General features: G+C 37.6%; 1 protein-coding gene across 1 annotated transcript in view; it reads right to left on the bottom strand.

Moving 5' to 3' along the window:
• EFL1 (elongation factor like GTPase 1) overlaps positions 1-17,230 on the bottom strand; it is a 162,587-nt gene that overhangs the window by 96,075 nt on the left and 49,282 nt on the right. Inside the window, exons 13-15 of the mRNA XM_026648319.1 lie at positions 12,644-12,795; positions 11,365-11,540; positions 7,752-7,887 (exon numbers count right to left, since the gene is read on the bottom strand). Coding sequence (XP_026504104.1) covers positions 7,752-7,887; positions 11,365-11,540; positions 12,644-12,795 — 464 coding nt within the window. The remainder of the gene's footprint in view (positions 1-7,751; positions 7,888-11,364; positions 11,541-12,643; positions 12,796-17,230) is intronic.

Here is a 17,230-nt window from a genome sequence, read left to right as displayed (position 1 = left end):
ACCCAAGATTTAGTCAGGGGTATATAGTACGAGTCATGGACAGGTCACGGGCTGTGAATTTTTGTTTACTGCCCATGACCTGTCCATGACTTTTACTAACAATACCTATGACTAGATCTTAGCCTTACCTATGAGAAATAAATCACTGAAATTAATGGGGGTCCCAAAGGAAGCCTCAGTCTCCCTCTCACTGGGTGAATATGCACATCAGCTTTCCAGACAAAAAATAAATAAATGTTTAAATACTATTAAACAAAAAGCCTTCTAAGATGATGCAGAAATGGCCTATTCAAAACAACTATGCATAAACATAGTTTTCTATATGCAACTCTGCAAGGTCAAAGACCCAGAAGGGAACCTTGCTTATAAGTGATTGTTTGTTTGTCACAGGTCTCTTTTCTCCCATCCTAGAAGAGACAGAGAAGACTGACAATGATAATTACTTCATCTATCAGAAAGGAAAATATCTATCAAGGATAAGTACCAGCCGACCCACTTCCTGTCAGAGAACTTCGAAAGTAATAAACGAGTCCATTAAATCTCTCTCAATAAGCAGCATGTCTTAAAGGGGAAGAGAAGAATGCAGCATTCTGAAAAACTAACAAACACAGAGTTATCACCCTTGTTTTATGGCTCTCCCATTCTATCAGAGACAGTAGGGACTGACAAGTGATGTAGCAAGCAGCGTACCAAAGAAGGTGGACGAACCTTAATGTGCCACTTGAAACATTTTCCAGCTAAATTAAGTTCTTGGAAGCTGACAGGTCCAACTGATAAAGCTGGATAAATCCACATCCAGAAGACCTTGTCGATTTGAATGACTGGTGCCCCACATCAAGAAGATATTATGCTCCTGCCAAAGTGACATTTAACACATTTAGGATGGGGGTGTTTGGCCAAGTGATGTGGCAAAAAACACAATTTTTTCATCTACTTACAGTGGTCTTAGAGACACCTGTTGCTGCAACAATCAAAATATAAAATAATGTTTTAACTCCCTCCCTATTTGTGGGTCAGATAGAACTTTAAGGCATGCTTTACGTAGAAGAGATATGGACAGCTCTTTCCTAAGAAAAAGGCTCAGAGCACCAAGAAGGCAAGTCAAAAGATTTGTTATGTGGAAATAAGAATTAACCTTCAGAAGAAATTTCTGGGAAGTGGAAAACACATACTACAATGATAAGCACAGGGCATATGTGCAGTCAGGTAAACACTGCCCTGTCCTTTAAAAATTAGGGGCTAAGGAAGAGAGGTAATCAAGAAATATCTGTGGAAAAGTGGCTATAACAAAAAGGGGTACAGGACAGACCTTAAAACATCTTGTACTGAATAATGATTTATAAGAGACCGATTTAGAATCCAAAACACTCTACCTCTTGCTCATAAGACAATACTTTGAGAGTTATATGATTGGTTTTTAGATATTTTTCAGTGTCTTAGGATTCCGGTCAAGGCTTTTTTTCAGCCCAACTTAAATTTTTATTCCATACTTCAGTTCAATGGCTTTTAGTTTTTTTCAGCCAACAGTCTCAACTAAATGCATACTGCCTACAACAGCCCTGAAAACATATGTATTCTAATACAGTGATAACTCCTAAGTGCATTTTTCCAAGTCTTTTCTGAGGACTTTGTCAATTCAAGAGAGTACAAGTAGGATCTTAATATCTAACTGCTGGCACAGGGCCACTCCTGGAAGTAAATGCAGAGGAGAAAGCTGAAAAGTAATTAGCTGATTACGGTAGCACTCACACTATTGACAAAAGAAATTTTTCACACATACACATTTGTTGTTGTAAACCTAACACTATCATTAGTGCATATAAATCTCCGGGTTTGTCTACATAGTACGTTAGTGCACATCAGCATGTTGCACACCAACTGGCTGCATGGATCCTGCTGGCATACAAAGCTGCTTAATGCACATCGATGTAGCCCTGTTTGAAACAAGCAATCATCAATGCACATTAGGGAACTTTTAGTATGTTCCAGCAGGGTCCACATGGCCAGTTAGTGTTCAACACACTGGCATGCACAGGAATTTATACCCCAGCTGGTGCACACTAACACACTATATCAGGGGTCGGCAACCTTTGGCACGCGGCTCGCCAGGGTAAGCACCCTGGCGGGCCGGGCCGGTTTGTTTACCTGCCACGTCCGCAAGTTCGGCCGATCGCGGCTCCTACTGGCCGCGGTTCGCTGCTCCAGGCCAATGGGGGCGGTGGGAAGCGGCGCGGGCCGAGGGATGTGCTGGCCGCTGCTTCCTGATGCCCCCATTGGATGGGGACGGTGAACCGCGGCCAGTGGGAGCCGCGATCGGCCGAACCTGCGGACGCGGCAGGTAAACAAACCGGCCCGGCCCGCCAGGGTGCTTACCCTGGCGAGCCGCGTGCCAAAGGTTGCCGACCCCTGCACTATATAGACAAGCCCACAGAGTTTATAAGTCAAATGCTTTTGTCACCAGAGAAAGAGCATTCCACACAAGAAAGCAGAGCTCCTGATAAGCAAGTAGTTCAAAATGAACACACTCTTATCCAAGAGACCTCAGAAAAAATTTTCTTTACTCTCACTGTAAGATATAACTAACTTCTTAACCAGAAACAATGCAGAAATCGATAGTTCATCCAATAGATTTTGGAGAACTGAAATTGCAAATTGCGGGTGGATACACTGAGTGAAGCGGTATTTTGCTTCTATCAGGATAGATTATGCATGGGAATAGGTCTACTGTAAGAGTTTTTAAGAAAGGGTCTATGAAAAATGGTAAATATACACAGAAGAACATTCTTGACAGTAAGGTTTTCATACAAATTAACAAAACCAAAGTGGGATCTCGCTCCTTATACCCTTCTACTTCTACGTAATAGCGTAAGAAAATACGTTACCCACCTCATGAAATTCCCTGCAACACTTATGGATATTAGGGAAGGATTGAGAATGGAGTTTCAGTCCTAACTCTGAAATCTCTTTGATTTTGTTTGTCTGTGTTGTAACCCATAACCTTACTGTTATTTAAATACAAGTTTGTCTTGTTAGCAAAGTTCCTTGCAGTAGTACTAGGAAGAAGTTTTTGCACATTACAGACATCAACCCCAAATTTCTCAGATTCTTAAACACTTATAAAAAGATTAATTTGTCAAGGAAAAAAGTTAGTTGAATGCAATGACCAATAGGTGAACACTTTCTCCAGCTTCATTTATATAGCCTTCACATCAAACAATTTCTTTGGCCATTACATCTGATTAGAAACCAAAAGGCAATGCAAGGCTGCTCATTAGGACCTGGCAGAGATTGTGACTTGTTAGAGTTCGATTATATACAACCTATAGCAGAAAAAGTAAAAACTATACAGTAAATTTTAAAAAGAGAAACAGGCAGTCATGATTAACTGCATATTCCATATGGCAATAATTTAATTACAAAGGGTAAAACTCAGCTTCCTTAATTTACTAGATAATTTACAAGTAATTTCCTTATATGGCTGGAGAGAAAGCACTTATGCATCCTTTGAAGCTGAAAGATAAATTGGCTTTGAAACAGAAATCACTGTTACTAACTGCAGTCATAAAAGCCGAGCACCAGCGATTATTACAAGTTCCCTTTTATATGGAAGATATTGTATTCTGTCATTGAGAAGTCAGAAAAGGTGTTTGTTCAAGCTACATAAATTAACAATGTATCTTTATGGGAAGAGAAAAGAAACAAATAAACTAGAAGCCAGATAGGGCTTTTAACTCTTTTGAAAATGCTTAAAATGACATCAGATTATTAATGATGCTTCAGTTTGCATGTTCTAGATAAGTATTAATTCAACCCCATTTATCAATATACTCAAAGATCAGATGTAAGTGTGCTAAAAGTGTGAAATAGTAAATATATTTTGGCTAACAGCCTTAATTGCTTTAGTGCCAATTCTGATCTTATGCTACTAAAGAATAATTTTGCTCATAAAATCCAGACAAAGTTTAGGATGTTTCAGATTTCTGAAGGGATCTACACTTCAGTTAAATTAAAAAACAGCATATCTGGATGCGCATTATACAATGGGTGAACTTAATAAAGTTCCATCATTTTGAAAGATTCTTTTGGTTCCAGAAATATTCCTTTAAAAAAAAAATTAGGAATTTTCTGGAAACAGAAGACTTTCAGACCAGCAAACCTTTCTAAGGGTGCCTACTGCACAAAGGTAAATAGCAATGACAGTTATAATCAAACCATTTTTTATGGGTCAGATCAACACTGAAAGAGCTGGTTTTGTTCTTTTAAATATTTCATACTCATTGTGTTTACTTTGTGTGTATATTTATTCACTTATTTTTAACCGAAAAAGGGCAACCTACCATATTCAAACTAAGATCCAGTACAAAGCTCTAACATAAGATGCTTGCAAATAAACTCAGGCTTTGTCTACACTACCACTTTTGTCAGTCAGGGGTGTGAAAAAAACCACACCCCATGACCGACATAAGTTTCACCGGCAAAAGTGCTGGTGTGGACACGCTATGTCAGCCTCAGAGGCTCTCCTGCTGACATAGCTAACGCCGCTCGTTGGGGGTGCTTTAATTATGCCAGCAGGAGAGCTCTCTCTCTCCTGCTAACAAAGAGTGGCTACATGGGAGACCTTACAGCGGTACAGCTGTGCTGTTATAAGGTCCATAGTGTAGACATAGCCTCACATTCACCAGCTGCTGAGGATCTAGACACAGTAGTAGGCAATACACAGTGATTAGAATGTGATACGAAGTGATGAGCATGGTTAAATGCCTAGATTACTGGAACCCAATCTCGAGCCAGTATATACTAACCTTTCTTTAATTTTTAAAAAGGAACACACTGCAGTACAAAAAGTTGGAGCAGGGGTTATTTCTTCTAGCACCTGACCCAATACGAACAGAGGTTTGTTTTTTTCCTTTTCCTTTTCAAAAACTGGGAAGCATTTAACAGTCACTGTAATACAACATCTGGAAGTCTTTAGGAGAGCATGAGAGAGGTAAGTTTATGACAGAATTCGTATTGGCAGAAACCATGACTTCACCTTGCCCTGATTCTCTGACCTCCATTTTTGCTCTCTCTGTCCACTCTAAATTCCCAGCAGCAATCTGAAGAGCAGTCAGTTCACACCTGCCCTCCCTTTGTCTTCAGCTCAAAAGAGTCAGTTTTGGGGGGAAGTATGGAGTAAAATATGGCATATAACATAAGCTACTTCAGTCTATGTTCTCATTTAGATGATTGTGCTTTATTCAAATGCACTGGATTCATGCAGTTTTGAATAATTTGTTTTACACTAAATGTATTAAAAATATACTGTTCTTAACTATATATCCATGGGGTATTGTGTAGGTCTTGGTAAGAAGGTGTCATATACCATGACATGCAAGCCATAACTACAATGTCCATTTGAATGGAATAAAGACAAATAATTAACTCTATCACCACGTTTCTGCAAAGGACAAAAATATGCAGTATTAAACAGGATTAGCTAATGTCTTCTACAAATGATGGATTTTAGCTATCATTTACTAGAGAAATCTGATACTTAGGAAATGTTCTAATAAGGAAGGGAACAGGATCAATGCCTTACACGAAAGAAGCTTTTTACACTTAGGACACATTTATTCCTTGAAATACACCCTTAGTCGAAACAGTTAACACACCATCTTTACATTACTATATGACTAAATATCTACACAACATCGGAAAGTTACTTACTAGCACTACACTAAATGGTCCTCAAAATACATAATCATGAAAAGTATGGACAAAAATGAAGTTTATTGGTATTCATTAATTTCTCAACACTGACAAAAGATTAATATCATATTGTGTCTGAGGATGTTTCTGCAGCACTTTAAAGGAGAATGACTTAAAAACATCTGGAACTGATTTAAGTTTCCATGATAGGTCTAAAGATTTGGAAACTTAATTTAATTTCCTGCAGATTTTATGAGGAGCTAGCAAACATCTATTTTTAGAAATACATGTGTGCTTTCACAAAAAGCTGATGTCTATTAAGAGATCGTTAGCCACTTCTAATTTCACCACTTTCAGCCATAGTTAGATTAACATTGGCTGGCATTAAATGCTAGATTATCAACAGTTTCACTTCTAGAGCATGAGCTGTTTTTATACTAAATCACTTCAAGACCTCCTACTTTCTGTAGCTGAGGTCAAATGTGAGAAGTGCTATATTGACTGAGCTTCATGAGTCACACAAAGTGAACCTTGTACTTTTTATACAAAATACAGTCACCAAATAATCATGAATTGTTCACGCTAGCCATATGTTGTATTTATCTGTTTTTCTGACAGAATTTTACATCTGGAATTTATAAGCCACACTCTTAAGTATCATATGGGTATTTTTATAAACTGGTTTCTATTTTTCTTTAAGCCTTCTATTACAAAAATATGACTTTTGATATTTTACTGATGCTGGTTAATACAAGAGTTACAAAATAATGAAAAGTTAGTTGAATCAATAATACTACATAACAGTTTAAACATGCAAGTGCTCTGACATATCAATTAATACCTTTGTTTTAAAAATACAGCCCTTTAGTAATATATACAGATGAAAGACCATACCAGATTGCTGTCTGTTATATTCACAATATGCAACCTATTTTTACATTTCATATGAATCAATTTATAGATTTTAAAATGCTAAGTTTTACTATAATGCAGGCAAATTTTGAAGGAAAACCATAAATATAATTTCAAATTAAGGCAAGGATCATAAGAACATAATGCTGTTTTTGAGGTAAAAAGATAATTAATAAAAGAAATAAGTAACAGGAAATGGTCAGTAACTGAAGCACCAAAGCAAAATGTTTAGCACTGAACATTCAGAATAGAACAGAACAAAAGGATTAGGGCAACTTATTTATCCTTCAAAGAAGTAAGTATATGTGTGTATGGGGGGGTGGAGGGAGTGTGGGAATTTGTCACAGGCATAAGAATGGTTCTTAGCTATCACTGGTCTGAGATGAGGATTTGGAAAAGTTTATTGGTTGGGAAAGAATCTGTATTGCTCTAAAGTATTTCCGGTCTTGACAGGTTGAGAGATAATCAACCTTCAAAATCACAATAATTTCCAAATACCATTTTGATTAACTACCCTCCTACCCCCTCAAAAAAGTCAACTATGATATGATTTTAGCAACCAATATCAAACAGACATTACAATATGCTTGTAAGCACTTTGGGGCAGAGAGATGTAATTTTATGATTTTATACAAAACCTAACGCAATGGACCCCAATCCTGTTAAGGGCCTCTCGATGCTACCAAACCACAACACAAATAGTTCAGAATAATAATAATAATGATAAAAACCACACCACAAGAAAACTGGGATTACAAGTTTTCCACTGTGGGGAAAGCATTTCTAATCCTTGCAGTTCACGAAACACTGGACCTAACATTGCCATTAGTCCCTCCTGATGGTGATGCTTTCCTGGCAGTGGTCCAGGATCGAATATAAACAGGGACTCAGACCAGTTTAACTTTCAATCGCTGATTTCTCCCACTGATGCATTTTTCCCCCTTCCTGATTGAAGGGTCACAAATATTGCAATTAAAATGGCCTAGTCCTTTTTCCATCTTCAATCCACTTAAACCACAAAGTTAAATATTAGCTTAAAACTTTGATTTCTTATTGATTTTTATCAGATCTGAAGGATTTCTACATCTTTTATATACTTAATGACCTCAGGATTCAAGGCTCTATGAACTGAACCATTAACACAGTCCTACCTAGAACATTGCCTGAAGGCACTTCTTCTAGATCCTCCAGTCCTCTTCCCATCAGCAAATAGAGATTCTCTAATGTACAGCAAGCCATGTGAGGTATTGATGGCAGATCATCTGCAGCAGAACAACCTGACGGTAGCTAGGCACAGAGAAAAATAATCAATGTTGGATATTTATCTCTAAGTAACTGCTATTAATTTGGTTCTGAGATGACTCTAGACCTCCAGAACTGAAAAAATACATACCTACAGCATTTTTAGTTTAACAAAGTTATCTGTCAGAAGAAATTCTGATAAAATAGTTTGATTAACACTGATTTCTAAATCAAACTTGTGGGGAAACAGGGTTCATACAGGGAACCCATGAAAAATTACTGTTAGAATGACATAGTAGCAAGAGTATAATGTAATTTGTTACTTTTGTTAATTTTTAGAGAGCATATTTATCTCAGAACATTTTTTTTTTTAAGGGTAACACAAATATTTTCATAAGTAATAAATTAGCTTATATGAACACAGTTCCAAAATACCAAAAGCCAAAATTTAACACAATTCATTAACTAGTATTTTCCCCCGCAAAGGGAAACATTTTCTTCCTAATCATTTTCTTGAGATCGTCTAATGGTCTAGATATTGGAGTCAGCAGTGAAGACAGTACTCAAACTATTTTGACGATGTTAACTCTGAATATATGTAACGAGACTGTGGGCTCAACACAGTCAGATGAAATTTCAAAAACAGTCAAAGAACACCTTCACAGCAGCATATTTGAAAGATATTAGAATATAAGGAGATAGAGGGTCTGAGAGTAATAGAGTCTGGACTGGAATAGAAGATCTTGGAGAAGAAAGTTACCAAATAGGAAAAGTTTCACATTTTCTCTTCAATCTTCTGTGTCAGTCCAGACAGTATTTATGAAATAGAAGGGAAGGATTAGTGTTAACAATGCACTGCAAGATGTTCCGTCTGAACGCCATGTCCACAGAAGCTAAATTTTCAAGTGACCTCTATTTTTGGGTGTCTAACTTCAGTCATGTAGAGCCTGTGTTTTATAAGTTCAGAGCACTACCAATTCCAACTTTAACTAAAGTCAGTACGAGTTTCAAAAGCTCAGCAATTCTGAAAATTAGGCCATAGCTGTCTGGAACTGGACAACCAAAATTAGCTGTCACTTTTGAAAATTCAGGCCTAATTCTATAATGCATTAAAGCATAAAGTGAAGCTCAAGTAGTTACATTAAATATCAAAAAAGATGTGTCCATTTTCTCTGTTCTAGAAGAGACCATTGATCTAGTAGACTGATCTCAAAGATTTTAGTATTTCCTTTCCACTAATGCAGTAAGCCTCTCGGAGGAATTATTTTATCCAATTAGGTAAAATAAACTTGGCAGAGCCCTTGTGCAGAATGAATATACTTTCTGACATTTACGGTCTTGAACCTTCCTAAGATAAATCATGCTCTAGTAATGTACAAACATTCCTGGCTTCCTAAGTGTTACTCGGATAGGACAAAATAGGGTAAAAAGCCTTGTCATGACTGAAATACAAGGAATTGACTTTTGGTGAGAGTGTGGAAGAATCCCCGCACTACTTGATCCAAAGTAAGAAATATGATTGCAGCACAGGCATTAAAGTTCACTAACTTGTCTAGCTGAGCAGACATCTATTAGAAACAAAACTCTGACAAATCAACTGGGCTCCCTTCCAGAATTTCAAAGCCTCTCGGAATGCCTTCTAAGGAACATGTCATCATGCTCCCTGCTAGGAGATGGGGAAGTGCTAATGAGCAAAGAGGGTGGAGGGGTGAGAGGAAATGGAGCACAGTTTGGCTTTGAAAGGTGGAGAGCTGGAAGGAAAACAAGAAAGAATGCAAGTGTGGGAGACTCCTCTAGTTTCCTCCCAATGAAGGGAGGATCTATGCCACTGAAGGAGGATCACAGCACTGATGACCTGAAAGTCATTCATACCTCCCTCAAAGCTTAGTTAGCTGCACATTATGGGATTTCCAAACCCAAAAAGGTGATCCTCTTAAAAAAATAACTTAGATGAAAAAGCAGCAATAAAAACAATTTGGCATGATTTAACAGAAAAAGGAATTTAGAAACATCACAGTAACCTTCCTCATACCTACTTAGTATAAGTACGAACTTAAAACCTCCTGCTACAGCATCCAAAAAAATCCCCCAACAGATGCTAATCATTACAAAGTAGTTTTATTTATTTATTCTGAATTCAAAACTTAGGTCAGTTCTTCTGTCTGTGCTTGTGTGTCACAATCCAATTATAAAATATGAATTTGCACACCGAAATACTGATTCTAGCAATTCACTGAAGCTAACAGTAAATAAATATGTTTTAAGTAAATTCTGTGTATGTGCAAGTGTGTTTTCAGACAGTGCCTGTGTGTGTTCTGTATGATGATATCTACATCAAATTCTATTTTTACCTTTCCAAATTTCAAATTAAATTCAACCAAAATATATTGAAATGTATGCATTTATCAGAAATCTGTATGCATTTATCTGAAAGCACAGAACTGAGCACCCTTCACTAGCCTGAAATTAAACCAAGATACTTTGTGCACATAAGGTTTTAAATAGTCAGCTGTCCCTTCCTCCTCATAAAAGTGACCTGCAAAGAAAAAAGAACTTGGACTTGAGTTCTATCTTTATAAAGAAGCAGAGAAAGTTCAGAATATTCACCTCCCACAACTTTTTTCTTCCTGCTTATATTTTACATTAGAAATTCAGGTACTGTCTAGCTTGAAAGACTCTGAGATGACTGCAGAACTAGTGAATTAATGACCTTACCAGAGTCAAAAAAGTGGAAGTTGAGTAACTGAGAAAATAATTTTTAGCTAGAGCAAAACTCAATATGATGAGAAGTGAATTGTCTGATATTCCTAAGGTAAAAAACACCAAAAATGAAAACTTTACACAAAAATTGAATTGATCAGCTCTAAAAAAAAAAAAAAAAATATCACAGCTGTAACTCTGTGGAATAACTATATAAACCCTACCCTAGAGCGTAGTCTGTGTCTCCCATAAGAACAAGGGCCCAATCACATATCCATAAAAAGGCATCTCTTACATACTAGGCAAAATCCTATCTTTCATAGATTAATGTTCAGAAATCTTGATTTAAAAGCCTCCAAAACTTAAGTGATAGCAATGAGCTGGCAGTTAGACAACATACAACAACATTCAGATACAAGCCAATTGATTAAAATAGTCACACAGGAGTATTACAAGTCACATGAAAAATAGCTAATGTAACACACACTATACATAGATTTTATACACACTCTTAAGAACAGGATACACGACATACAAAACCACCAATACTTACTTCATTACATTTCCACTTGGAGCTACAATGCAAGTGAGACTGATAGTCCCTCATTTTACAATCTATGATTAGGCACATAATGCTTAGTTTTGTTATAATAAAAAATACTAAGTAAAATTTTGGCAATTAGTTTCCTAAGTCACTTCGACATTTCTGGAAAAAAAAATTACCCAAAATTATTAATTGGTGAACAGCATTTGAAAAGCTGTTTGTTATCAATGCTGTGAAACAATCCCAAACGATGTTAACATTTTACTATCACCTCTTACCTTGTTCAAAGATTCAGCAGGATCATATTTTGGTCCCAGAACGAAGATCTTTTGCCCTCTTCGCACCACACCACTGAACACTCTAGCAAAAGCAATGAAAGACTCCTTGTCTGCTTCTTGTTTCACAGTTTTTAGGGTCATGCTCTCTGTTTGACTAGTGAGCTCCTGCTCATCACCTAATCAAGGTTAAACAATAATGAAGTGTAAAAACAGTTTCTGTAGCATCTTGAGAAAAAATAATAATGAATCACAGAGCCCAATCACTTGCGAAGAAATATTAGGAGAAAGCAAGGAACTGCTGTTATGACTCAAGAGTCAGGCCTTATCCACACATTTTTTGTACTGGTGTAACCATTTAGGTTAGGGGCAAGATTTTGGTATCAAAATATAGTTTTAGCAGCCTAACCCCTATGGTGGACAGAATTATATTAGTACAAAGGTGCCTAACACTAACATAGCTTATTCCCCTCCCACATAGGAATCTCTCTGCAGGTATGAAGCACTGACATAACTGCGCCCACACCAGGGGGGTTGTACTGGGGGTGAAGGCGTACAATGTGTATGTGTAGACAAGTCCTCAGACAAAGCATTACTAAGAACCACAGAGCCAAATGTCCCTACCAGATGTTCTTTTAAATAGACAAATTAAATGCTTTTAGGAGGTGAAGGAGGTTGGTGGAGACAGCCTGTAAGTAACGCTGCTACCATTAGGGATTAACCTTTTCACTTATTTAAAAGTCCAGTTTACTGTAATCATGCACACTTAACAGGCTATTTACATATAACAACATTCAGGTTAAAGATAATAGTGATACTGATCGACTAATTTGATTGGCTATTTGTGCCAACTCCTCCCTCCCTTTCCCTTACACTCTCTTCACCTTACTCTCACTCCACCTGGCCTCTAGGCTCCTCTCTTTCCTTCCCTCCCTTTTCATCCCTGCCCTACCCTCTTATCCACTTCCCTTGTCTTTCCATCTAGTTAATCCCACTTAACCAAACCACATCTAGAACATTTAAATAACCAAACAAAAATTTCTGGCACTAATATGGTATCTGCAAACCATAACTCTGTTTGTGTATACTATCCCTTTGTCTTGTCTATTTAGATTGCAAACTCTTCGGGAAGGTAGTCTTTCTTATTCTATGTTTGTACGGTGCAGACCCAGCACAATCAGGTCCTGTTCTCAGCTGACCCCTAAGCACTACTGTAATAAAAGCAAAGTATTTCCCCATGAGCAAAATGGATGACAAAAGACAGTCCTGAGAAATACTGTACCTTTTGTCTCACCAGTCTTCACAGTCAGTTCAGATTCATTTCCAGAAAGGGCATGTTCTGGTAGCTCTTGTCCTTGACTGGCTATCAATTTTTCTGCATGTCTTTGTCTTGCAAGCTCACGTCTTTGAGCAATTACTTCTTGTGTTAAAGGCCTATATTCCATTTAAAATCATTAACATTTGGAAATACCATTCATTTTCCAATAAATACAAAGGAACTGAAATATGTCTGAGACAGACAAAACTGAACTTAAATTTCCAAAAAAATTTAAAGGTTTGTTACTGAAGTATTTCCAGCAGTTTTTAAGGCAGCAATAAAATATCCTATTCTTCTGCTACATCCAAGAGGAATCTATTATGCTACATTTCTGCTGATACTTGTGTTAAAATAAACCCATCGCATGTGTAATTGTTCTGAGAATTATCACTCTTTTGGTGAATAGTGACTTGATAACAGTCATGATAATTAGAATCACAAGCTAGTGCTATTACAGTGATAGCGGAGAATAAAATGGAGTAAGTGTGCAGTTTAGAAATATTTATATCACACTAACTTTGAACAAATTGCAAGAAAAATTATTTTCTAACCAACTATCAGTGAATACATTCATTTTAGATGACTTGTACTATTTTGGCATTCAAATTTATTTCTCAGCCAAGATTGGAAGCTACCCAGAGCGGAGAAAAGGTTTTGTTTGGTTTACTCACCAGCTTAGAGGGCAGGTATCTACCCTAACTAGCATGTGAAACCATTACTTTAGTGAGCTGAACAGGAAACAGTGAAGGAACAGCTTCCAAAAAAAAAAAAATATCCTAACGAATACTCTGAGTGAAATCCTGGCTTCACTGAAGTCAATGGCAGTTTTGCCACTGACATTAATGGAACCAGGATTTTACTTCCTGTATTTACATTTCCTTCATACATCAGTTCACTGGATACTTCTACCTTACACTAATCCAAATTAATTCCTATCCAAAATAACTGCATCTTCTGTGTCTTGTGGAGCAAAGGAATTGCGTTTAAACAGCCAAAAAGAATTTTAATATTCTGGTACTACTTCTCATTAGTCCATAGTTCCCCTTTCCTTAAAAAACAAAACAAAAAAACTATATTACAAACAAAAACAAATGTACTAAGTCACAAGCAGAATGACCAGAAAAAACTAGATTTAAAGAACTTAACCACAAGGACAGCTAGCCCTGAGGGAATTTTTATCGTTTTTATTTTCCTTAGCAGCATAATTCCTTCCAAAAGGTAATATAGGTAGAACTGTTTTGAAATACAATTATACAATTTTTCCTCAGACATTTTCATTGCATATCAATGGCTTATTTTAAATTTACTTTTAAATTATCTGTGCATTTTTTCAAAATCTGGCCATAAATAAAACTTGTGATATGAGGCACTCAAATATGTGGAGGCCATATAAACACTTAATTTCAGTCCAACCACAGTCACTCCCCGAATACCTTCCATTAGCTTCCTCTCTATGATGGCTCACCAGTGAGCTGTACCTGTGATCTCTTTCATGGGCACTGTTTCCAAGTGACAGGCCTCTGCCTGAACTCCTTCCAGAGTGGAACTCTGCAGTTCATTAGGCTATAACCACCTCTATTCCCACTGTACCACCAGAGTTACAGGGTAAGTGGTACTTTATATCCCCTTGTAATCTCTCATGAGGGCATCCTCAGATGACAGGTTTTGCTACCTTCACCTCTTTTAGGGTAGAATCCACAGTTCTACCAGTCTACAACTGGATCATGGGATAGCAGTCCCACTGTTTCCAATTGTGTTAACAGGGCTGGCCCAACTGTAGTTGTTAACTGCCAGATGCTTCTCTCCAGGAGCATGTGACCAGTGGCCGATTAGAGTGACTCAAAACAGCTCCTTCCAAACAGATGTATAGTCCATATGCTCAGAGGTCCATGGCAAACAGAGAAAAGGGTGAAGACACAAAAGATCTACATATCTGGGTCCCACCCAAAACTCAAACTTTCAAAGCTTAGGTGAGCTGTCCAGTTACCTCAGACACATCACTGTGGCCTGGTCTACACTGGGGGGGAGGAAATCGATCTAAGTTACGCAACTTCAGCTACATGAATAACGTAGCTGAAGTCAATGTACTTAGATCTACTTACCGCGGTGTCTTAACCGCGGTATGTCAACGGCTGACACTCTCCTGTCGACTCCACCTGCGCCTCTTGCCTTGGTGCAGTACTGGAGCTGACGGGAGAGTGCTCGGCGGTCAATTCATCGCGTCTAGACTAGACATGATAAATCGACCCCCACAGGATCGATCACTGCCTGTCAATCTAGCAGGTAATGTAGACAAACCCACAGAGTCTCTGCCTTACTTCCACATCCCTAGACCATGCAGCAAGGTATAGAACTATTTCTGGGCAGGGAGAGACAGGCTGCCCTCCTGCACTCACTCTCAGTCCCTCCCCCTGAGCAGCTGCTGGTTGAGCTCCACCTCCTTCATTCTCTTGGCAGGGTTATTTAAGGGATTAGTGTTCATCTGATTTTAGGATCTGACTCTGGAAAAAATCAGCCAGATTAACCTGGCTGGAAACAGGCAGTTAGATAGATATTTACCAATGAACAGCTATCCCACTGTCCTGTTATAGACTGCTGGTATTTTCCCCAGGGGGTATCTTATCTCTGTTATTGTTTCAATTCCTCCTTGTTTTCAGCTAATAGCCTTCTTTGATTTAACTCCACGAAGTCAGACAAAAAAATATATCAAACAGGTAAACTGAGAGACACATAATAGTAATAGAAAACACTACAGAACTCCCTCATCCTCCATATTATATGACGACATTCAATTCAAAGTCCTCCTCACATTCAAGACCCCACATGATTTTGCCTCCACCTAGATCTCTGCTCTCATTTCCTCTTAGTCTGTACATCTTCAAATCCTATTGCCTTTCTTTCCTTTTTTTCTCTTCCTTTGTGGTTCAGTTTTTCTCCTGCTACCCCATAAGCTGGGAAGTTTATCCCTCCTCTTGTCCACCAATTACCTTTCCTCTTCTTCACAGCTTCTGATAGTACTTCCAATATTGTCCTCATAAATCGTTCCCTTTCCTCAACTATTGAGGCATGTCTTGTCTTGGTTTTTCCCAAGAAAAATCTCTTTAAGGCATTTTGTAAACATGTTTTGTAAACATGTACTTTTATGGAATTATATAAATGGCTTTTAATATTACCACCATGTGTATACCAGGTCCTCCATGTGTGGTGGTGAATGGCTTTGAAATTTAATGCTGCAAAATACATTGTTGTTAAGAGAAGATTTCTAACTGTTATATCTGATGTTAATTAAAAAAATAAAGCAAAAGCCCCAAGGAAACTTGAGCAAAAGGTGCTCAAGACTGTCCTAGTCGCCTTAAAACCTGTTCAGATTTTTCTCCCACCCCCAATTCTCTCTCCACCAACTTCTCTTCACTGACAGATAGGTCACACACAGTGTTAAGAATAACTAGACAATAAGCAAAAATTTTACAGGACCAGTATGGTGAAAGTCGGGAACCTAATAATCCCCTCTCTTTATAGTGCTAAAAAGAAGAGGAAAATGACAAATGAAGGTCATGACACACCAGAAATCTGTAACACAGATGTTTCAATAGGCACAAAGAGGTGGTTTAAAACTGTGCAGGCCCTAATATCATGCCCGGGATCCTAAGGTTCGGGATCATTACTTTAAGGAATTGCATTTTCCATGAAAAATGGATGAAGGGTCCATCCAAACTGGTATTCAAGCCTTATGAGGAGATTACTTTTTGCTCATGTGTTTCAACTATTAAATCCTCACATGTAACTTTCTTTTTAAAATAAATACTGACTAAAAGTTATGCGTTCTCTCAGAAAGAACTGCTAGCTCAACAACTATCACTGCCCAAATAAATCCACTTTGTTGTCCCCCTTCTTAATTCTGAAGCTGACAACTGCGGTCATCTTCTCAATCAAACAGCAACCTTATGGATTTTTATACTTTAATAGATATTTACAGCTTTAACTACATCTTAAAGATTTTCCCCTAAAATTCAGATTAGTGAAGTAATATACTATTAGTGATATTGTTTATATATTTAAGGTTCATTTACTCTCTCACTGTAGGCAAATCTTTAATGTTATGCAATGATGATAATTACCAATTATTTATTAGAAATATATTCCATCATAATGCTGCAAAACTGGAGAGAAACTATGGTCAGTGTTGGTAGTAAAGGGGAAAAAAGGAAAGAACCGACAAAACAAAGAGGTGGAATACTTCCAATTATATTTCAATTCTGGAAACAAATAATAATATCTAGTTAAAATTTAAGGGGCAACACACACGCACAATTCTATTAATGTTTTGGTGCCAAGCTGTGCATCATGAAGAATCACTTCAAAGCCATAATGGTACTTGACCAAAGTAGGTCATAACAAATCTTGATATCACATATGCCCCTAACTCATTTTGTTTTGTTTGGGTAACATTTTAGGATTTACTAGAATTTAGCTAGTGAGACCCCCCCACTTCAGAAAAACACTTAAGCATGTGCGTAAGTCCATCCCTATTCAGGATAGCATGTGCTTCAA

The sequence above is a fragment of the Terrapene carolina genome, unplaced genomic scaffold (assembly GCF_002925995.2).
Source record: "Terrapene carolina triunguis isolate 2854851 unplaced genomic scaffold, T_m_triunguis-2.0 Scaffold67, whole genome shotgun sequence".
NCBI lineage: Eukaryota > Metazoa > Chordata > Testudines > Emydidae > Terrapene > Terrapene triunguis.
The sequence above is the reverse complement of the archived record's forward strand: the minus strand, read 5'-3'. Positions and strand labels throughout refer to the sequence as shown.